Below are 23,933 nucleotides of genomic sequence, written 5' to 3' on the forward strand. Positions count from 1 at the left end.
CACCACTTGTGCAGCACGCACGGGGGGTTATCAGAGTCTCCGATCTCCACAGCAACCCTCCCACCGCACCGCGCGCATCAGGCACAAGCCAATGCTCGCCTATCTGCTGAATGGAATGAGCAATTAGAGGGTGGAATATTATTGCGATCTTAACGAGGCTCGTTAAAGCTAAAGAAGATATGTAGACTTGAGATGCTTAGCAGAGACGGGAAGGGAGGGAGGGAGGCAGAGGGAGCTTTAAAAGGGTGACAAATGGACAACCAATGACTGCAACTCCGGAATACACGTTTTGAATTGAAGCGAGTCAATTTGCACATTATTTTCGTACATTTTTCCCGTAGTAGCTACTTTTTTTTTTATCTTTTTATCAGTCCATTCATTTTTTATGGGAGAGAAAAGAAGGCGTCATGTTCTACGTCTTTCATTTTCATATATGTTATCACTTTCCATTTTCTTGTTCTCTAAAAGATCAAATTGACACAATCTTATAATCTTTTGGCGTTTGCCCTGGATCCACCGGTGATTTTGAAAGACATGGCATGACTTTACTCGGGCTCGCTGGTGTGTTTGGTGGGTGCTGGTCCGGGTGGAGGCTGCAGTGTGACGCGGCTCCCCCTCCTGCTGTCCCCGGCCTTGCCTCCGGGACGCTGGGCGCAGCCCTGGCCCCCTGCCCGCTGCCTCCTCTCCAACCAACACAATTTATTGTTCCAAATGAATATCGATGCGCAACGTTGTGTTGATTAAACAAAGATCATGGCGTTTGAGCTCGAAAACTAATTTGCCAATGGCATCACCCTTTTAATGCCACCAGTTTATCACGGTGTTTTTGATAGTCCAGTCTCCTAATTAATACCATTAGTATTTGAATTACAATCAAATGGCAACATGAAAGCTTCTTGGGGACATAAAAGCAGTTTTCATGTATTTGATCTAGTGGTAAGGACATGATCAATGTCCACATCCAGTCACAGGATTCGGCTTATAGCAGTAGCCACGGCGGTGTGATTTTCATGTTTATGGCTAAAACGGCTTCATATTTAGACAGGGCTTATAGGGTGTTAAAATAGTGTGAGTTCACTCTAACACGAACAGTGCTCACATTGTGAAAGGGCCGTGTACAAGGCGTAGCATCTAGACTCCGCTTAATCCGCCCTCAATAAAGCTGACATAATGATCCTAAGCCGCCTTTCTACAAAATCATTCAGGAATTCAAAACTTTTCCTTCCCTCTCTCTCAGATTTGCACATTCTCCGGGGCTGTCCAGATAGACCACCGACTTCAAGCTTGGACTGACAGTGAGTAGACCGTGCATGTACAGTCAGTGCTACCTGTTTATGCGCACCTTAAGTGACATACTTTATCAACTGCAGGTGCATTTACGCGCACTTTTACGCACGGGTGTTTTGGGCAAAAGAGGATAATTCCCGCATGTATTCACGCGTGTTTGTCTGTAGGTGTATGTGATACAGAGCAGGGGCTGTGATGATCCTGCTGCAGGGTCATGCGTTTGGTTTGTGCGTGCGCGCGCGTGTGAAGGGGTGGGGGTGGGGGGTAGTATATGGGATCAAACCTGTCCACTGCACTGCTATACAAACTAATTCCAAGTGGCACTTGAATTGGTCCCGTTGGAAAGCTCCGTGGACTGGAAGTAAAGGCTGGTATTTTCATGCTGGTGTTAAAACTAACCTCCTAGCCTATACCCCCCCACGCCCTCCACCTCCCTCCCTCTCTCTCTCTCTCTCTCTCTCTCTCTCTCTCTCTCTCTCTCTCTCTCTCTCTCTCCTTCTGTCGCTCTCCCTCTCTCTCACACACACATATACACACGCACGACCCCAAAATTAAGTTGAGAGTGCAGCTTAGGAGCACTACTCCGAATATGCAAAGCCTCCTACCTTACTGGGTTCCTGGTGCACCAATTTAGGTGATCACCATTCAAGTCGAGGCTGCAGGTATTATCCAGCATTATGTTTTGGAGGAGCCTTGTTTGGGAGTAGCCCTCGCAGGCAATTCGGAAATCACTTCTCGAAAAAGACTAGAGGTGAAATGTAAAACCTGAATGGGGGATTGAGGAAAGCCAGTGGTAATTCACATTCTTTTACATGGCTTTTGTTTACGTTAAGCATGTAATTAACACCCCCCAAACAAGTTTATTCACCTGCCGTAATTGTGTGTTTATCCGAGGGCTTGCTGAATGTTCCGAGCAGCGGGGGACGAGAGCTCTGAATGCACATCGAGCATTTAGCGTCTTCTCCGTTTACTTACAGCCTAAACCTCCAGACACGACAACACAAACACGTTTTGCACGCTGAAACACTGTTAATGTGTTGGTCAAGCAGACAGAGGCGCCTGTCATCTGCTTTGCACAGACATGTTTCTTCACGTGTGACATTATTTCTGTTAATTGATTTAAAATCACTTTGCCAAACTTTGCTTGGAAAACTTTTATGTATATAAAGTAAAAGAGATTCAATTCTTGAAGCACTTAATGAATCTAAAATGTTAGTTTCCATAATTGCCAATTAGTTATTTTTCTTTATCAGTCTGTTCCAATAAGGGCAGCAAATAAACAAAGCTGATGTTACGTCATGTACGGGAGCGAGAGAGAGAGAGAAGGGGACCGGCTGAGAGAAAGAAAGAAAAAGGTGTTGACTGTAAAAGGTAAGAGGGAAAGAGAAAGACAGCACGAAAGAAAAGGGTCTTGTTTTATTTTTTGCTCCCTCGTTGACCCCGGTTTGGCAGAGGCTGGCCAGAAAAAGCAGCACACCCCTCCCTGGCAAACACAGGAGAGACTCGTGTGCCTGCTGCTCCATCCTGGATTCATCTCAACAATACACAGGACGACACTTTGGAGCAACGACGGGTATGTACCCCCAGAAATCACATTTTTCATTTTTGTTAATCCTTTAGACTCATTGCATCTTTATAATGTTATATGCATGTACGCGTGCAAGCATGCATTTATTTTTTTTAACGTGAGAACTTTTAATTATCGTTGACAGTTTTTAGTAATGTAGAAATGCAGTGCTGGTGGTTTTTAACCAAAAATTTTAGGAATTTCCTTTTTATTCTTTTTGCTCGTTTTTTTTTCTTCTTTTCTTCTTCCTCCCCTGCAGAGCTGAACAGAGTCCAGTCCACGGACTGTCACCACTCGAGCTTGGGACTGGACGTGACACTGGTCCACTGCTGTTTCACTGGTCAATTTGTTCAAGAGCTGGATGGAAAAGCAACCGCTGCTCCTGTAAGTTTCAGTCTATGATGCTACCAATAATGTTCGACGGCTATTTTTGTATTTCTCTGACATTTTAAAAATATTTATAAAATGATATCGATAAGCTTATCATCCCTTTTTAGTTTAGATTTGTTTAGTTTAGAGTTAATTAGCCCCCCCCCCCCCCTCCCCTAGATGTATTCTGTTAGATCACAAAAAACGTTTTTAATTTGCTATATTTGCCATTTTTATTAACCGAGCACCGGGGAGGTCTGTGCCTTTGCGGAGCAGATGTGTAATGCTGTCGGGACGGGGCGCACAATCCCCTCCGTCCCATGCTGGCCATGCCAGGATGCGGAGACTCTGCACAGAGTCCACACTGTAAAAAGTATCGATCTAAACAAGTCATTTACTGAACCGCTGAGTTTCGAAAATATGTTTCTTCCTGAAAAAGTGCGAAATTCCTGACAATGAGCTATGCTGATATCACTTGTTTGTATCACAGCTTAGTTTCATAAATATTGTAAGTCAGTGTTTTTTTTATTCATAACGGGATATGGTGCGTTTTGTTTTAAAAATCTAACACGTTTTTGTGCGAAAATTATGTAATGCGGAAACATTCTTAATGCCAATTGCAAAATTTAACCGCGTTTGGGGGAAAGCATGATAAAATTAGGATTGAAGTATTTTTGATATTTTTTGCAGTGCATTCTCTTCTTCTCTCAGATAAAACTTATGTCATGCTGCTGTGCAATGTTATTTTATTTTTCCTTTTAAGACCGTTTAAAGGCTAAAATTACGCAGGACTTCGTGCTTATGATGTACTTAATTAAATGACCCAAAGCGCCAAAACAATTAAGTCGGTTACTGTACTTTAAAACTGTAAACAGTTGTCAACTTAGCACTTGTAATCACAGGTGCAATAGGTCACAACTCCGTGCACGTCTCCAGGAGCATGCACTAGACACGGCAGCGCCTTAACTTGAAATAAAAGAAATTAAAAAATGCGACGATGGAATACAATTTTTGACAGTGTTGTCATAATGATCTGTAAATGTGGCGCCAACTTTAATAGCAAAAGCTTGTACAAAAGTTTTAACACCTCTCTCTCTCTCCCTGTCCCTCCCTCTCTCTCTCCTTTCTTTTATTGTTTTTATTGTGTGGTCTCATTAGGGGGACTTCCTGGCAGGGCTGGGAGCTTGTATCGGAGCTGTCCAATCAGTGTATTTACACGGGTTGTTAGCGACAGTTAATGAGGGCTCCTCCCCGGGCCGGTAGAGAAAGGCGCCTCAACATTAAGATTTACCTTGTGTCAACTCGTTACTTCTAATGAACCTCCATGCAAAAGCCTCCTCGTACTCAATGGAGCCGCGCGCCCGGATCTTGTGTGTGAGACCCTGGAAGAGTGGAGCTGCGAACCGGCCTCCCTCTCTCCCCCTTTTCTTCCGCTCACTCAGGGAGAGTTGCTTTTTCTCTGCAGGTCCGGGGCTCCGTGATGCATGCATGCGTGTGTGTGTGTGTGTGTGCGCGCGCGCGCGCGCGTGTGTTACCTCCTTTTTATAAGAATGCGACGTTGGCAACCCACTTGTATCTAATAATAACACATTTAAGACTATAAATGTGTTGAAATTGAGTTTTTAAGGATGTGTGATCACAGACAGGGCAGAGAGAGCACGAGGGTGTTTGCGTGGCCCTATCACAAACCTGATATGTCTTCTATTGTTTGTTGAATGAGGCTTGACATGTCAGCTTATTGCCTCTGCAGAAGTAAGTTCACTTATAATCACCCTCCACCCCCCACCCCCACCGGAGCACCGAGCAGCAGTTCAGGCTCTGGCCCCTCTGTCCACCCCTCGTCTGGCCCCCAGTGTGGCTTGTTGAGCCGCATCAGCAACACATCACTGCCCCTCAATTCAGGTACAAACTGGAGGAGTTTGGCGGATCCCTGAAGTGGACTCCCCTCTTACTCTCCTAACCCACAGAGACACCACTTAAAAATCAATTAGGCTCGTCTGGTCTCTCTCCCTCCGCGCCACGGTCATCATTTCCGAAACAGGTGGCTTCCACCAAATTTTGGGATGAATTTAAAAGTCCAACTTCTATGTATTCTATTATTACACTTTAATGTGGGTGTGAGTATATGCTCTCTTTGGAGTCATACAACTTTCTCTCCCCCTTTAAGAGGTCATTTACATATTTTTAGTAGCCAGTTGTGTGCTTTAAAATAAAAGCGACACATTTGACAATATTTTCTCTTATCAAGCTGTTTTTGGCAAATGAGACGCCATCCTAATTCTTTTAAATAGGCAGTTTAATCGTCCATTGAACTGACAAACTGTTACACAATATGTAGAAAAAGAGGTTCAACAATCTCAGTGAAGTGCCAAACCTAAAACCCAGTGAGCTTATTTCAAAGAAGTGAAAATAGGTAGCACATCTCAAGTCTTCAGGTCAAAGAGGATACTTGCTTTTTTCTTTTATATTTGGCTTGTTTATGGTGATGTAAGCTAAGTGAAATTATGAGTATTTTGCTCTCCTTGAATTGAAGACTTAAGATGCTTATTTTTTTATTGTTACATAATAGGTTTGCACTCAAAAATGAGATCTGCCATTGCTTGTAAAATATCCGCCAAAAGGTGACAAAGTGGCCAGACTGTAAAATCAGGTTAGTCTTACTCAAAATAATCTTGGAATCAAGATTATCAAGATTGCCTTGAAAAAGTAAAGTAAATATAACTACAAATCTTCAACTGTGTTTACTTTATATCTAGTTGTTTCACTTAAAATTTAGCTGTAAATACTTAGTTTTGTGGAGTTGTTGCAACTTAAAAATGTCAACTGCAGTTACCTCGTTATTTCTAAGTGTTTGCAATTTCAGTAAATCAAGTTACTGATATAACTTAAATATGATAAAGTTTACTGAAGTTGCTAAAACTTATAAAGACTGATTTAATTAAACTTGACATGACAATTAAACTTCAGTTGTAACAACTTCACAAAATTGAGTACATATAACTAAATTTTAAGTAAACTTAGCAATGAGATATAAGGTAAACATCAATTAAGACTAATAATTACATTTACTTAGAATTTCAAAGACAGTCATTGTCCTAGATTGTTTCAGTAAAAGCAACCTGTCAGATTTTACAGTGTATATTTAGGTCATTGGCACTTTCTCGCCTGCTGATAGTGACAGAAAAACAGTTTGGGATCTTTGATATATTTGACAACTGTTTCTAAAAAAAATCACGTTTGCACTCATACAGCCTCTTTGCTCATGCCGTTTCTTCTATATCAAATACGCATTTTCTCATGTCGTCTCTCTCCCCATCAGTTAAGGCGCACAGCCGCCTGGTCCCCCCCGTGTTAAAGAGCGGCAGCAGTGTGACACGGAGCAGCAGCGCTGGAGGAGGCCGTGCAGTGTTCATTCTTCCAGGTAGATGGGTTGATTTGGAGACAGAGAAATAAATATAATGGGTGCATATCAGATGCGTTGCCCCGAGCTTTACATATGATGCTCACCTTCAACTCCCCAGTGACTTTGTTGAATAGTAAAACCTCCACTTTCTCAGCTTCAGTTTAGTCAAACATCCAACTCTTAAAGACTCTGTGAGTATCAGTCACTCATCTGCATGTGTGGGCCCTAAAAGTGCACTCTGGACTCTGGAGAGCTGGCCAGAGTTACATCAGCACAAATGTTGACAGAATTTCTCCAGGAAAATATGACTGTTTTGGACTTGACTGTCAGGGCTGATTAAGCGGGCCGGCTCTTAGATGCAGATAGGAGCTGTGGAGATGGCCCTTAAGCCCGGTGTCACAGGAGCTGACAGGCCGTAATTACTCTGGCTGACATATCGCTCTCAAAGCTCGCTAATGTGGGAGATGTGGATGCCTCAGACAGCATGCATACAGTCGAGGCCGCTCAACTCTTTGGCCACGCGGCCGGGTTCACATGCTGCTGGGCCGGCCACGTGCTCCACTGCTGACCTTTTCCATTTTAACATTTCAGCGGGGAAACAGCCGCTTATTTATAAGACAGTGATAGGGCGGAGGAGATTATGAGGCGGTGTGAAAACAGCTGCGATACACAGACAGAAGACATAACAGTAAGGCAATGGTGGAAAGTAACTAAGTACATTTACTCAAGTACTGTACTTAAAAATACTTGTACTTATACTCTACTACATTTATTTGCCAGCTACGGTTATGACTTTTTCCAGATTAGTATTTCACCCATATCTGACATAGCCTATTTACATGTTAATACACTACAGTTAATATTTAAGCAATACTTTGTAACTATATAACAAAACACACCAAAGAGGGCTATTCTGCATATTTAGTATTTTTACTTTTTATACGTCAAAGAAGTTTTGCAGATAATACTTTTGTACCTAATTTAAGTAGGCCTGACTTTCAGTGTTACAGTTTTACCTGTAAAGGAATATCATTTACTAGAGCCAAGTGTCTAAGCTTACTATATTTAAATGTTATTAAAAAAAACATTGAGATAAATTGTTCTAAAGTATGTTGCTTACATTTCCCAGGTCTACAGTTCTGAGGAAGTGGTACTTTTTAATGTCCATTTTATGCCACCTTAGACTTCATTTCCATGACATATCAGAGGGAAATGTTGCATTTTTAACTCCACTATATTTAAATTTGATGATTTAGTTATTAGTTACTTAACAGGTTCCGATTAAACTGTAAAACGTTGAACAAAAAACAACACAAAAAAAGTAATTTTGCCCCAAGCAAATAAAGTAGCCATAAATGGTCCCACTTTGACCAGCTAAAAACAATCAACCAAAACAAACAAACAAACAAACAAAAACAGTAGGCCTACATAGAAATGACTGAGTCCAGTGTTAATTCTATCACCGGCTTGGAGGTTTTGGGAACTAACAATTTGGCAAACTAATCGCAATATCGTATTGTCATTATCATAGTGAGGGTCTTTATAGCCACATTTACAGTCATGAAGCCCTGAACACCAAAACGCCGATAACAATGTTACAATAATCTTGTATATATATAATGATTTAACACTCTGAAAGTGGCCTCTTTACACAATAGCCGACGTCAAGTTTTGATTCATAAGAATCAGTAAGTATAGACAGGCTGCAGTATAAGTATTCTGCGTAGCAACCTCTCTCTCTCTCTCTCAGCGAATAATGCTTTCATTAAAGCTTTATTTTGTAATCGACTAATGTGAGTGATCCATAGATCCATATCGAGTAAGTGCGCCCCCTCTCTCCCTCTTTTGTGCGTCTGAGTGAAGGTTGCAGTCACCGTGTCACCCACGATCCTGTCATTGTCTCACATTTTGTTTGTTGCGGTGTTTGCATGGCACGCAATGAACCAAACCGACGTCACAGCCCCCCACCCCCTCCCAGTCTCCCCCTCTCCCTCCCTCCTTGACTGCAGCTTTTGACATTACTCCACTCGATTGCCCGTTTACCCCCAAGTCAAGTTTGAGACAGGCAAGAAGTGTAAAAGAGGTGGGCCATGTCATATCCGCTCAGTGTGCATGGGATTGTTGGCCTGCACGGCTGTGATCATTGTTCAGGAGAACAATTCCTGCACAGAGGCAGGCAGGAAGGCAGCATATCAGAAAACTGGAAGAACAGTTGCAAACAGAGGCTGGTTGGACAATTTGCATAGTTTTTCATTACAGCAGTGGCAGTTTATTATGCACTGTAGTTGAGAAAAGGCTGATAGTTACTGTTGAAATATGTAGACTGCTTGTTTTTGCTCCCATAGATGTATTGGATCCTCTTCTGCTGTCTTTCATTAAATCTATTTGCCCTCCAGTAACACCTACTTTGCTGGACTTGGAGGAGATTTTGTCAAATTAATCTAACTCACTCTCCCACCTGGACATCACTTCAAGGATATTAATATTAATGGGATATATCCACCTTAATAGGCTTCAAAAACACTGTTCTCCTGACACTCCCGGGTGTCTGTGAAAGTTAATTTAAATGACCACGAGAACCCTTAAACCTGAAAAATCCCAGAACATCAGTCTAGAACTGTTATCAACCTTACTTTTAACACTTTCAATACTTTAAAAATTCAAATCATCTGTCACTGAGAAAACCCAAATCTGTAAAATGACAAATATTAAAATAAAATTAAAAATAAATATAAATAGTTGTATAATTATATTATGTAAAATATAATTGTTTATTTATATATACATTTTGATACTTGATTAAGGATTTGGCTTTTTTTTTTCTTTTCATTAACAAAAACATCCGTGTGAAGTGGTTGCTTGGCAACAGATTGATGCAGGTGCTGTGGCGGTGCAGGTGTGTTTTTTATAGATTACATCACAGCGGCTTCCACTCAGCAGCCAATCAGAGGTGAGGACCGGAACTAACCGTCCTATAACTGGATATTAGCTTACAGGATAATAACGGCGGCTGAGGAGCCGGTTACTCACGGATGAGCAGCGGCCGTCCAATCTGATTTATGTCACGCGCTTCCGTTTGGCTCGCCAGATCAATAGCGGACGTCTGGGAGAGCAGGAGGGAGGGGTGACGGTGAGCCGAGCTGCTGCACAGGTGAGAGGAAAGGAAAGGAAAAAGGAAAGGAAAGTTGTAACGAGTCAACAGCAGTTTGACTCCAAAACAAACAGTGCTCGGTATTAGTTTTCTGTTCGTAGTGCGCTGTGTATCGCAGAGGTTTCGAATAATACAAAAAAAAACAATACAACAACCGCAAGTATGAACCAGACTATTAATGCTATTATTGATTCTTATGAGCTTATAGTTTTGTTTTTGTTTCTAACAGTGTTGCAAAAATAATAAAAAGGTAAACATGCATTATTGTCAGCATATCACTGCCATTGCAGTCTTTAGGCCTATATCTCAATTAGTGATAGTAATAAAGCCCTCAAACAACCGGATTTAGATTCCGCATCTTCCAAGATTTTCTATCCACAGCTTCCTTTAATTGCTGCAGGTACTTATTAAATCAGTATGTGGAAATAAGTGATTTCTAAGACTTAAAAAGAGTAGCCAGAGGGCCATGCGACTGACATTTGTCAAGCATTTTACTCAAGAAAAAAATACAACTTACTACAATTAAAGCTGAAATTTAAATTTGATTCACATCATAGACTAAAGGGGAAAAACGTTCGATTAAATGTTTAAATTTTTGTTTGTCATTTTCGAAGAGAAATGCGCATTTCAACGATTTAATCTCTTCCCGTAGCTGAAATATTATTTTCTCACTGCTTGTTGTGGTGTATTTTGCCTCAGTCCGGCGCTGATTGGCTTACAGTATCAGTAGTTTGTATCAAGTTAGATACGCTCACTACGCACACCCACTCCCTGCTACTGAAACCATAATGTTTTCCTACGCGTGGGGCTCAAACACACACTGCTGAAACCAATGAAGCCTGCGTGTAACCTGCCGTGTCCACACGCAGATACAAAACACAACAAAGAAAACATTTTTTAAAGTAATGCTCAGACCAAACAGTGAAAGTCATAAGTGCTGTCATAATAAAAACAGTCAGGCATATATAGACTTGACCTATATATTTCTTGCTAAATGACACATCGAGATATTCCACATTTATTATTGTAAATGTTCATTCATTATTCAGCTCTAATTTATTAGCTTTGGGTGGCAGATGTCAGAGCGCGATGGAGATGTTTATGTTTGACTGATTTAAGGAGCCATTATCCCGCCCGCTTATCAAACATTCATGTGTGGCAGCTGTAGTTGTGGATCTGCTGCCCTGCATCGTGTCTCCTGTGGCCGCTTCATTTCTCTTCTTAAGCAACCGCGACCTTTACACCCAGTTAACCTGCTATCTCTTAACATTTGAGAGACAGCTTAGCCACTTCAAAAGGGAAAATAATCTAAAAGCACCACGTATATCACAGGAAATAAAAAGAAACCCCCCACTCTTTATGGCACAGACCGCAAAACATAGATCTGGTAGCCTATAACAGCCCGTTAAACAATATAAATATAACTGCATTAACGCAGGGAATTAAATACAACTGGAAGTCGGTATGTAGTTCTCATAAACAACATTTTATCACAATAAAACCCAAATAAACCAGGAATAATAATAGTAGCTAAAATGTGCTTTATATTGTCACAAAACAATTTTAAGTAGCAGGATTGCATTTGAAAGCATTCTAATTTAAATATAATAAGTTTTAATGTGACTTTTAGTTATTAAACAAATGAAAACTCAATTCGTATGCAAACAATGTACATTTTCACAACTAGAAGTCATTTTATAGCAGCTTTATCTAGGATACTATTGGCTACTTTGATAGTTTATAATATAGTTTCCGTGACACAAACCAGGAATATAACAGGAATGGTACCTAAAAAATGAGCTATATAATGTCACATGACAATTTCTTGGAGGCTTGGTTGCTGCTGAAGGCATCATAATTTAAAAATTAAAAAATTAAAGCAAGCACAAAATGTGCTTTATATTGTGATTTCAGGTGGCAGGATTGTTTTTGAAAACATTATAATAAAAAATCTAATTATTACAGAGTTTTAATGTGAGTTTTAGTTATTAAACAAACAAAACTCCATTGCAGATTTACTCAGCTTTATGTACTTTTATAGTAGCTTTATTGTAGGATATGAAATACTTTCATAGTTTTTAGTTTCCTGACACAAACCAGGAAAATAATAGGGATGGTGTCTAAAAATGTGCTATATAATGTCAAACAACAATTTCTTGGAGGCTTAATTGCTGTTGAAGACATCATAGAAATATCTAATTATTACCGAGTTTTCGTGTGATTTTTAGTTGTTGACCAAACGAAAAACCAATGCAAACAATGTGTATTTAGTCAGCTATACGTCCCTTTTAGTGGCTATATCATAGGATAATTACCAAAATAGCATCCAATGTTCTTTTTTTTTTTTAAATTACAATACAATACTGAATTTTGTCTTTTGATATTTTCCTTGTAATACAACAACGATAACGATATAAAAATGGGGACATTTCTGTGATTGGCTATTTGTATTATATTGTCCCTATTTTTTTCTCTCGCTGTGAACCCCTTTAATCCGTCAATTAAAAAGAGATAAAATGAAAAAAAGGTGAAAAACGGAACTGTAATATTTTGGCAACCTGGCTGTTTTTTGTAGCCTCTGTGCTGCACCATAATATTTTCTCTCCCAGTTGACTGTGGCTGCACAGACCATCAGCGCCCATGCCTTTTTGTAATTGCCCTGTGAACACGGTGGTTTTCATTCTTTTGACCCCTCCATGAACAGCACGCCGCCGCCCTCGCTGCTCCCCTGCACCCCTCCCAAACAGCCCCACACAATGCTACGTGTGCGTGTGCGCTCTGCGGTATGTGGGCTAAATGTCGTGCAGAGGTAATGGGAAGTAGTCGGAAGGTAAGGTCACGGGTTCACGGCGGGGTTAAAGAGACCCGTCCGTGGCTCCTGTTTGCTTTTTTCCCCCTCCACAACTCTGCTTCCTTCCTACAGGAGGATGTGTCCAGTGTGTGCCACCGTCCTCACCCCGCTGCAACCCCGTCACCGCGCAGACCGTGTTTGTTTTTCAGCGTTTATTAAATCTTCCCCCGGCAGGAAAGCGACCAATATCACCACGTCACTGGGTGCTGGTGAGTTTAGCACTTTGCATCCCTCCTCGGCTGCCTGAGAAATCTTTTGTGTTTGGACTTGTGGAGTCTGGTGTCTATTTATATCCTCACATGTTCAAGGCTGCTGCAGTTTAGCTTGATTTTTTACTTTCCAAGATTTTATGCTCAAGCATTTTGCACATTTTTATTGCAAAGCAAAAGCAAATACATAAAATAAAACATGCTTTAAAAAAATCAGTCATTAAATTAATCCAAATTCATAATCATAAACTACCATGGTCAACCTTTTCACTTTTTTTGCACCTATAATTTAATTTGGTGTTTTATGTATGATCATAAATGTTTTTTAAGTCCATGAACTTGAATGATTAACCAATGATTAAAAAACTGCCACTTATGTCGCTTTGCATCAAACCACTGATGAATCCACAGCACTAACCATATTTAAGCAGCATGACAATGATGTAAGTTATTGAAAGGAAATAGACTTAAATGTTCTTTTTTTAAGAGGAGATTATTATTATCTCATTAGGGATAACTGCCTGCAGGTCAGGTGGGTTATCCAGCATTTTAATTGCCACTGCATCATTGTTCAGGCCTTTAACCGTTTTACTGGCTTTTGCTCTAATGTAATGAGAATGACTGCATTATGGAAATTACATGTTATGTAGATTATTCCTTTAAGAAATTAGTCATTAAAGGATGAGATTCTTATATGTTAAAAAAAAACTTGTATTAGCTATTGAATTCTTTTTAAAGTAGGTATGTAATTAGCTTGTTTTTGCACACTCCCATATTACCACAGGGAGTTTAAGTTTAAATAGAAATTTATTATTCTGTAGATGAGAGGAAAAATGTTTAAGAATTAACTTGAGAGACTTGATTCTACTGCAGTTACATAATCCTATTAGAGATTTTTTAAAATCAAAAAATAAAACTTATTCACAAACTGATGCATAATTGGAAAAACTAGGATCATATGTAACTGAAAGCTGGTATGAAACAAATACATATAGCCTTAATTAAAAAGTAGTATTTGAGTATATGACCGATATATTTTTAGATTTCATCATATTAAGTCCAATAGTAGCAGCTTTCCTCCTTATAAACTTATGTACCAGCTTTGCTCATATCATTAGAATTAAAAAACAACTGCAACTGAATGATAAAGCAATTTTAGGGTCATGCAAAATGTGGGCCTGATTACCCAGGCCCACTTTTCCAGTTTTTTAAAATTATTTTTTCAAATTCTGTGCCAACAGTAATTTCAATTTGTCTGTTTCTGTTTTTACTTATTTTTCATTGGGATCCCCATTAGCCATAGCCAAAGCAACAGCTATTCTTCCTGGGGTCCACACCAAACACCACATTCGATACATGACATTACATACTCACAAAAAAAACCCAAACCAAAAAAATCACATCCCATCACCACCACAACAACGACATCAACAACGATAACATACAAAACACAACACTACACAGGACCTAGCTTTAACTAATCAAACCGAAAACAAAGATCTTTTACGGAGATATGAAATGAAATATATCTCATTACTGAGTTGTAGTTCTTGCGCAGGCCATGACTTATTATATATTTAAAATCTAAATAGCTCATATATCATAAACAAATATCATCATGGTGCCCCAAAACTACTGCGATATTTCTATATAGAGAGTATATAAAGATCGAACTTTCAATCAAAAAACTTTGGAAGCTCTCCGAGGCCCCTCATACCCCTTAAACACACCAAATGGTAAAGCCCCGCCCCCTAACTACACTGTAACTTGCTGTAAAAATACAGCCTAACAGTAATTTATCTTTTTTCCAAAATATGGTAAATCTTGATGTTTTTTGGAGCTGATATTACACTGTAGACCTCACATTCTGCTGTAGATTACTTTAATAAATTTAACAGTAATATACTGTTGAAGTAATTTCCAGAAGTGATGCTGTAAAATAACAGTAGGATGCTGGCAACTACAGCTGCACTGGTTTACCAAAAAATCTTGCTATAATGTAGGATTCAAACGCAGCTGGAACTGAGAGAGCAACGTCTTTTTCTGTTATACTGTTATGTCTTTTCCCAAGAACGGGTAATTGGGGTTCCCAAAAAAAAAAGACAAAAAGGTGAGGGAAAGAAAGCATACTGACTTTTTAAAAAATAATGTTAAGGTGTGTGAGAGCGATGTGGCTGAAGACAGGGAGGGCGAGGGGGCCACAGAGACTGCTTACCATAATTTGGTGCTACGCCCCTGCTCAGAGGACAATAACATCGAGTATGAATGAAGCAGCTCAGACAAACTCGCTGCTCAGTCTGTCCTTTCACTGAAGGAGAAAGTCAGGAAGGAAACAGGATGGACAGCACAGTCAAAAGATAGGAGAGAGTGAAGGAAGAGAAAGAATGGAGAGGTCTTATATCCTCAAAGCGGGCGGTTGAGATTCAGCGGACAGAAACAAGACAAAAACAGAAAGTAACATGGGTGCAGCGGGGCTTTGCATTGGCATGGAGAGGGCCTGTTTTGTTGCCGCCTTCCCTCTGTTTCCATCTCTCTCGGTGTCTCTCATCCTCTCCCTTTGTGTCCGTATAGAGACATCTATACTGGAGACAGGAGAGAGAGGGGAGAGAGATTTTGGTTGTCTGCCTATCTCCTCCTCACCATGGCGCCCCTGAGACCAAGCAAGCAACGAGAGTACACACACACACACACACTTTCAGCCGCCACAGAGGAGAACAGCTTGGCTCTGTGTTACACTGAAAACCCCACTTTCCCCTCAATCAGACAGACAGGTAGACAGCTGGGTGTTACGCTAAATCCCTTCCCCCATGTGTCCGTCCTAACAAGGGCTCCGCTCTTCCTGTCACTTCTCTCTCTCTGCTGCTCTCTTTATTCCACGCCTTTAGAGAAGAGAGCTGGGAAAAATACAACCATGATATGATTGTAAAACGTTGTTTATGAATAGTTTAGCGGTTTTAAAATTGCAGCATTAGTCGACAGAAACAGACGCCGAAAATAAAACATAGTGTCTCCAACACAAGTGTTATCTGTCCCTCTCTTGTCTCTCTCCACCCTGACCCCAAGTTCACTCCTTCTAAGCACCACTTCACCCCCAAGCCCACATTTTTGTGCGTGCGTGTGTGTGTGGTGTGTGTGTGTATGTGTGTGAGTGTGTGAGTGATGAGAGCTTTTTGATTTCCTGTGTGTGTGTGTGTGTGTGTGTGTGTGCGCGTGCGTGCGTGTGCGTGTGCGCGCGCACGTGTGTGTGTGTGCGTGTGTGTTTGTGTGTGTGTGTGTGTGCGATAGAGAGAGATGAGAGAGGATGATGGTCAGGCTTGGCCTACTGACTCATCCACAGAGAGAACTGTGTTGATACAGGAATGAAGCCATCACACACTTATACACCCACCCACCCATCCCTCCCGCCCCTCACACACACACACACACACACACACACACACACACACACACACACACACACACACACACACACACACACACACATAGACACACACACAAGCTGACAGCCTCTTCCCATCAGTCTTTTGTTGTGCTTGCCAGTGATGATGATCTCACCACATAGCAGGACTAAGCCTCAATAGTCAGCCAGTCAGTCAGTTTGGCAGGCAGACAGGCAGCCAGTCAATATGCCCATCAGTCATTCAGCCAGCCAGCCAGTTAGCAGCGGCTAATTATCAAAACAGCAACTTATTCAGCCAGTTGAGCAGGTAGTCAGCTATCAAATCCGATGATATCATGACAGCGGTGAAGGAAAATAACTTAGTACTTTATTAAGATACATTTTTTGTCACTTTTACTTCAGTATTTCTATTTTCTGCTACACAATACTTTTACAATATGACATTTCAGCAAGAAATATCATACCTTTTACTCCACTACATTCATATGACAGCTGTTTATTTTATTAGTTTGTTTGCGAGGGAACAAGTACAGAGAAAATTGACGAGTTGACACATTGACAGTTGCACAAGCAGTGGTCATGCAGGCTAAACGCATATATAGCCAAAGCTAAACTACATCACCAGCCCCTCGAAGGGGATTATTAGATAAAGATTTTACCTAAAACAGCAAGTGATAAGTTTATAAATACAACTCTTTCAAAATTAAAACAAGTGGTTCCTTAGCGTTTTGGCCTATATCTCCCTACATACTACTGTTGCAGCCGCTTCGAAACTGCTCATACTGTGTAAATTAAAGAACTGATTGAGGGCCAGAGAGATTTCATTAAACAACATTTTACAAATAACAGCAAAAAAAAACTTTCTTCTTTCTTATTCCATTTCTCATCTTATGACCCCTTAGATTTATCTTATGTCCCTCTTAAATTGTGAACTGCTTGGCTAAAGAAAATATCCAGTGATTAAATGTAGCTCCAACGTAACCAGCTATAATTCTAAAATGCTGCTTACACATCGATGCATCAGTATTAACTATCTAATGATATCATATATAATATAATATCAGTCGCATTAGAGAAAGTACCTTTGATGCTTTTAGAAGTGAACTTTTATATGTAGGTGAGTTTTATTGAATTGTTGCACTGGTGCTTATACTTGAAGGATAATTCTCCACCAAAATGATCATATCAATATTCAGCTCATGTTATAATTGAATTCACCGAGAAAACATAATTTTTCTTGCATGGCGAACAAAGAATCCAAAAAAGGAGAACATTTTTCATTAACTGAAGTAAAAGTTGTTAAACATCAGCAAAACTATATCAAAACATCTTTTTACAAACTCTCATACAACTCATGCAGTATAAAAAAAGGTCTTATTTATCTAGGTCTGAGCTCAGTACTTCCCAAACACACAATTTTGCCAGTTAAAACACTTCAGCATACACGCAGCCTGTCTGTGTGTGAGGCTGTTTATGCTGAAGTGTTTTTAAGTGTTTTACCTTAGTACCTCTTCCACCATTGCATCCTGGTTTCCTTTTTATTATACTAGATTCTGCGGTCAATTTGGTCCTTAAACATCTTTCTCTTCTTCACTGTAACTCTTCTTCAATGACAAAGCAACTTAGATCAAATAGGAGAGAGAGGGAAAGAAGAAGAACCTTTAAAAGAATCATAATTGTCCTCAAAACAACTCTTAGCTCTTTTATTTTGAAAATCAAGTGAGAAATCCTGCTGTAAAGGCTCAAGTTCAAATTCTCCTGGCCACATCAAGTCAATAACAAACTCTATTACAATCCTAAAAACTGTGAGAATCATTGCTTTCAAGTCCAGGCAAGACTCAGAAAAACCTATCCACCCTTTTATTTCCAGCAGGTTGAGCTTAAACTGTTTTTTTCCTCAGGTCTCTCCCCAAAAAGCCGCTCAGGCTGCAGCTGATAGGGTCCTAACAAAGAACAAGTAGAGTTTAAAATACCATATGCTTTTCTGGAAATATCTGTATGGTTAAATACTAAAACATATCTTTTGTTAATTTTTACAACAGTCAACATGTCTCAGGTCATCAGGTTGTGGCGTGTAAATTGTTCACAGGCAGTGTTTAGTTGTACTGCACAAACTGGTGTTACTTTCCAGGAGTTAGAGGTGACTCTGATGTTTAAAACTATAAAAGCATGTTTTCTACTGAATATTAAGATCGCAGATCATTATCCAACCTGTGCTTCCTAAACTCACTTCTATTTATTTGTTTTCATAATTTAATTAATTTTTTTCTATACTTATAATACATCTATACGTACTGTATGTCTTCTTTGACGTCTGCATGAGTTATGTAAGCCACTTTAAATCGTCTTTGTATGAAATGTATAATTGAAAAATAAATTTTCTTTGCATTGCCATCAAGTAGACAATGCTTTGTTTTATTTCTCTAGTAATCAAGTAAACTATAAAAGTTGTGTTTACTCTTGTTAAATCCCCTCACACTTAAGCAGACAGAGGCCTGACTTGGACTGTCCTGGGTAAAAAATTCATTGTGTGTGTTTTAAATAACACGATGGGGACACAGATGTAGTTTTGAGGTCATGGAGATGTTGGAGTTAGAGGAAAAACACCCCATTTCAATACTGGTTGTAGTGGGAAGAGGAGAATGTATGACATCTGTCGGCGTTGAATTAAAAGCACCACAAAACTCAATCAGTGTGCCAATCATCAGCTCAAATCCATTTGTCATTTTCAAACAGTCAAATTCAGTTCCCGAAAAACATGAAAGTTCCTATTTTTCATTAAAAGCCGTCACGAAGTGTGTATCAACTGTTGGCAGAGATTAAAGGAAGGAAAGCGTCTCCTTTGTTGCCATCTGTTAAAAGACACCTGAAAAAGAGAATAATGTGGTCTAATCAATTGTTTGCCAGATAATAGCTGTGTTGTTACCTATCTAACACTACCTGCCTGATAGAGTTTCACTTCCCCTCAGGCTTCTCTGCAACTATAGAGTGAAGAATGAAAAACTGAAATAAAATAAAATAAGATTTATTAATTTATTTAGTTAATTTAAAGGAGAGTTGGCCGTTGATATGCAAGCGGTGTGCCTGATGAGTACGAACAAAAACAGAGCGCTGGAGTTGGAATATTCTAAGAACAACTGTATCCGTTGTTGTGCTAATCCTAAATGAAATATGTATTCAGTAAAAGGATTAGGGCGTCCAGTGTCATAAAAGAAACCACTTACCAGCACCAAAGGTAATTTGTAACCTTAGCAACTGCTTGTGGAAATGAATGGGGGATTAGGATTGGCTGCAGCCAGCGTTGTACTCGTGCAGCCGAAACGACCTACACACCCTCGCGCGCGCACACACACACACACACACACACAGAGCCATATTTGTTAAATTCAAGCATACTGAGCACACATGCAGGCATGAAAGTGCTGGAAAAGTTGTGAGACAAAAGGAGGTTTCACACATAATATACAAGTTTTTAAAAAGAAGTAAAACAAGTGTGAGGAAAACAACAGGATTAAGTATTGTACAAGTGAAAGAGAAGCAGAAAAACAAGTGGGGGAATTGGGGGAAACCAGAGCTTTTATTTTTCAGTCTATCTGCTATTTCTTTACTAACAAAAAATGACCTCATGCAACGGGTCAAAGGATTTATCATTGGACTTTTAATATTGTACGCTGAAGCAAGATTAAGAAAACACTTTTAGCTGAAGAATAACTGCTGGTCTATATTTAACTGAAACAATTAATGTTCCAGTGTGTAGGATTTACCGTGACATATTGGCAGAAGTAGAATAGAGTAGAATAGGTGTGTTTTCTTTCGTGTTTAATCACCTGAAAATAAAAATGTTTGTGTTTTTGTTGCCTTAGAATGAACAGTTTATATCTATATGGAGAGCGGGTCCTTATGCGGATGACAATGTTACACTGACATGTTTTTTTTTTACAGTAGCCCAAAACAGACAAACCAAATACTGGCTCTATATAGTGTTATATTTAGCATTTGTACTGGTTTAAATCACAGGGTCCATTTGTTTTGAAGAGGAAGAGATCTCTGCGGATAATTCGGCTCCCGGTAAAAACCTCCAGATCATCTGGATCTTAATGTGATAGTTCAGGATTTTTGAAGTGGGGCTGTATGAGATACTTACGTATAGTCAATGTATGACATACTAGCTACTCATTTACCGTCCCCGTTTTATGCTGGCTGATCTCGTCCTTTGCTCGGAGGGTAAGGAGCTCCTGAATTTCATGGTTTTCCCAGTTTGCAGACATTCACAGCCGCTGTTCTTCTTTGTATTAGCCACTAATCGCGAGCAGCTGCTTTTTAAGTTTCCCACAGTGGGTCGCACACATAAACACGTCATCAAAACGTCGTTCCCATGCTGCCCATGGTCACAGCTTTCTGACTTTGCGTTTACCACAGAGCTCGTTACGTTGCCCTTACAACTTCCGGTCCTGGCTCAGAGGCGGGACCACACAGTCCCCCCTTTCCACGGTTGGATGTTATATACATAATAGCGAGGCGGCATAACGGCGTGATATTCTTGCCATGAACAGTGCAAATGTGGCTTATGAGTCAAATCCACCCCTTGCTCCTCCACAGCTCCATCCTCCCACCAAATTATAATTACCTCTGACTCCAAAAAGCCAAGATCGCCGCGTGGCTTTAAAAAGGCTTTACAAAAGAAAGTCCACAAACCAGTGGGCGACGTCACAGTAGCTACGTCCATTATTTATACAATCTATGATGGAAATTAATCCGAATGCAGGAAAATAAGTGTCTAATGTTTGCCCTCGAATCCCCCTTGTTTCACGTGTCCCCTCAATGTTGAAAAGAAACCTTCGCCCTTGTTAAAAGGTGTACGTGCAGCCCTGTATCTGCTCATATTTGTGCATGTTTGTTTTAACCCTGTCCTCGCGTGACACTTCTCAGGAAGCTGAGGCATTAACTGAACCTGCAAGTTCTCACATTACACCTAATGATGTGGACTCTTGCTTGAACAGACACGGTGTGTATGAGAGTGTAAGCAAGTATATCTATGTACACACAGAGAGTGAAAGGAGGCAAACACTCATATACTGTAAATACATTCAGAAGTTGACGGATAGGCAGGTGCAAAAACAGACACACCAATGTGAAGATAAACTGAACGGTTAGAGAAAGAGACAGAAATCGAGAGAGGGATCATATTCTTAAATAGCCACTTCTGTCTCGTTGCACCACCTTGTTGGAGACGTCTCAAATAGCTAATTGCTTAATCATGTGGAAGTGACAATAGCCCAACCTTGTTCTCATCTGTTCTCTTTCTCTCTGCCTTAATCCCTCCGCCGTCGTTTTCGTGTGTTGTGTGCTTCGCTTGTGCATTTGTTTGTCCCCTCGCTTTGTCTGTCCCTCACTCCATGTGACTCATCATCTTCCTTATCTCACCTCATACCTTCTTACTTTCTGTCACTCCCTCCGTAAGTCTGGGGAAGCTATTAAAGCAGTGGCAAATGGCTTCTTGGGTGACATTTGCTGACATTCAAGGAAGTGCATTTATCAGTGTACTACAGTTCACCTTGGTGAATGAAATCCATTTGTGCCGCTGTGATGGCCTGGTGGCCTCTCTCTCTCTCTTCCCCCCTCCCTCTCTCTGCCTCTCTCTCTCCCTCCATCCCTGTCCCTAAATGGATGCCCAGTGTACTGGGAAATGGCAAGGTGGCGCGCGGCTTCGCAGCTGCTCTCAAATGTCATGCTGGAGAAAAAATCTTTAATGGGCTAAGTGTAGCCTTTCCAGCCCTAACTTGTCAGGTAATCAGAAATCTCTCTCTCACTCTCCCTGCCTCTCTTCCTCACCCACCTTTTCCCTCGTTCCTCAGCTCCCCGGGGCCATGACACACCACTAATTACCTGTTATACCAATCGGAGAGTGGGACGGCGTGAAAGAGGAAGACTGCTTTTAAAGACGGGAAGATATCACATCCTCCTCCTCATCGCCTTCATTCAGGGAAGGCTGCATATTTTTAGCCCCGGTTATGATTTTTTTATTATTAAGCTGAGGCCTAACTCTATGGCACCGGAGTCACCTGGAACATGACACCTCTTTTTATAAGTGGGTGATTTTCATGTAACTGAGGGGATTTCTTTCACTTCACCTGCAGGAACCAGTGTTAACCTGTTGCCGACTGTCACTGTTTCTGTCAGGAGGGATTTCATTGTGACACTGAAACACCGAGCAGGAGCGTAAACAAAGCTTGTAACTGCATGGACTATGACCAAACAATTATAGAAATGCAGTTTGTTTTTAGTCAAATTAGTGCTGTTAAACTGCTGATCAGTACTTTCTTACACAGCAAAAGTATTATGTTCTGGTATTTCTCGAGTACAATTTAGAGTTAAACCCATTTGGCCTAATGCAAGAAACAATATACAAAAATATTTCTCTTATTTTTGCTCGTATCCAGGATTTGTGCTCATTTTGTTTGCACCCACTGCTTTTGGGATTCACCAATGTTTTCTTATTTTTGCTCTTTTCTTAGGTAAGACAAAATTTTAAAACATCTAATTTTCACAATTGCTGCCTTGGAAGGAAGGAAATATACGTTTTACATTGGAAGACCTTTAAAAACTGCATGAATATCATTTTATTACATTTTGATAATGTTTCAGAGTAATTATAATGATTGGATTATTAATTTTCGGGGTAAAGAAATACTAGATTAGCTATCAGGGTTTTCTAAATGTTCCTCAGATGCACTTCAAGAACTGGAGAGATCGATCCTTCCAGTTTGCAGCCTCCAAACTTTGGAATAGTTTCCCATCCAGTTTGAGGTCACCTGACTAGTCAGTTTAAGAGCAGTTAAAAACCTTCCTGTTCAGACAGGCTTTTGGGTAGCATGAAGTGTTTTAATCCTTTCTTTTTATCTGCTCTCTCTGTATATTTTATCTGGACTTTATTTTGATTTATTTGTTTTTAGTTTAATTTTATTTTGATTGTGAAGCACTTTGTGACTGGTGTCTGCGAAAGGTGCTATAAAAATAAACTTTGCTTGCTTACTATATTTAGTCCATAGATCCCAATCACTGTGATTTCAGTTACTGTGAGTCCCTCTGCTGACCAGAGCTGGAGTGTAACTAAGTACATTTACTCAAGTACTCCAGTAAAGTACAAATCTGACTGACTTTTACTTCTAAGATCACGCCACTTTCCACTTCTACTCCACTACACTTCAGAGGGAAATATTATACTTTTGACTCCATTACTATTATTAAATAACTCCTACAAATTTTGATTTTTCTACGCAAAGCATTTGAAGTATACAAGTGCTGCTGAAACAATTAGCTCATTAATTTGAAAATTAACTTGCAACTATTTTTTTTTAATCACTGTTAAAGTATTTTTCCTGCAAAAACTTCTCATGTGCTGTATGAATAAGGACTTGCTGCTTCTCCTTTTGATTATCTTAATTATTTTGATTTATGTAATATATTTAAACCGTTCGCATGCATACTTTTACTTTTATTACATTTTCCTGAAAACACATTTACTTTGTTTAAGTTTTTTAACAGTACATCAATTTTACTACTGCAAAATGTCTTTTTACAACCTTTCTAAGTGTCATGTCTCCAGTCTTGGCCATGTGCCACAGTCTTTGCACACAGCACAAAATCTGCTCTTGTATAGTGTTTAAGGGGCGTTACCTTTGCTAATAACTGACTG

At 40.0% G+C, this 23,933-nt stretch overlaps 1 protein-coding gene across 7 annotated transcripts; it reads left to right on the forward strand.

Annotated features, from left to right (window-relative positions):
* Positions 1-256: 256 nt before the first annotated feature.
* On the forward strand, positions 257-23,481 carry LOC148187667 (uncharacterized). Of its 7 annotated transcripts, none has more exons than XM_088086615.1 (5): positions 1,771-2,860; positions 3,114-3,238; positions 6,543-6,644; positions 12,701-12,837; positions 22,093-23,481. In XM_088086615.1, exons 1-5 carry the CDS (start codon positions 2,586-2,588, stop codon positions 22,117-22,119), a joined length of 666 nt encoding a protein of 221 aa, XP_087942741.1. In that variant the 5' UTR covers positions 1,771-2,585; the 3' UTR covers positions 22,120-23,481. The 7 variants fall into 7 exon arrangements, 3 of the variants coding, with proteins under 3 accessions (XP_087942741.1, XP_087942740.1, XP_087942739.1); XR_015778437.1 differs by lacking the exon at positions 12,701-12,837 and adding an exon at positions 4,382-4,688 and having other exon boundaries at positions 1,785-2,860; XR_015778435.1 differs by lacking the exon at positions 22,093-23,481 and adding an exon at positions 257-1,295 and having other exon boundaries at positions 2,740-2,860; positions 4,382-14,094.
* The last annotated feature ends 452 nt before the right edge of the window (positions 23,482-23,933 follow it).

The sequence above is a fragment of the Plectropomus leopardus genome, chromosome 13 (assembly GCF_026936395.1).
Source record: "Plectropomus leopardus strain MGB_pleo_1.0 chromosome 13, ASM2693639v1, whole genome shotgun sequence".
Taxonomy (NCBI): Eukaryota; Metazoa; Chordata; class Actinopteri; order Perciformes; family Serranidae; genus Plectropomus; species Plectropomus leopardus.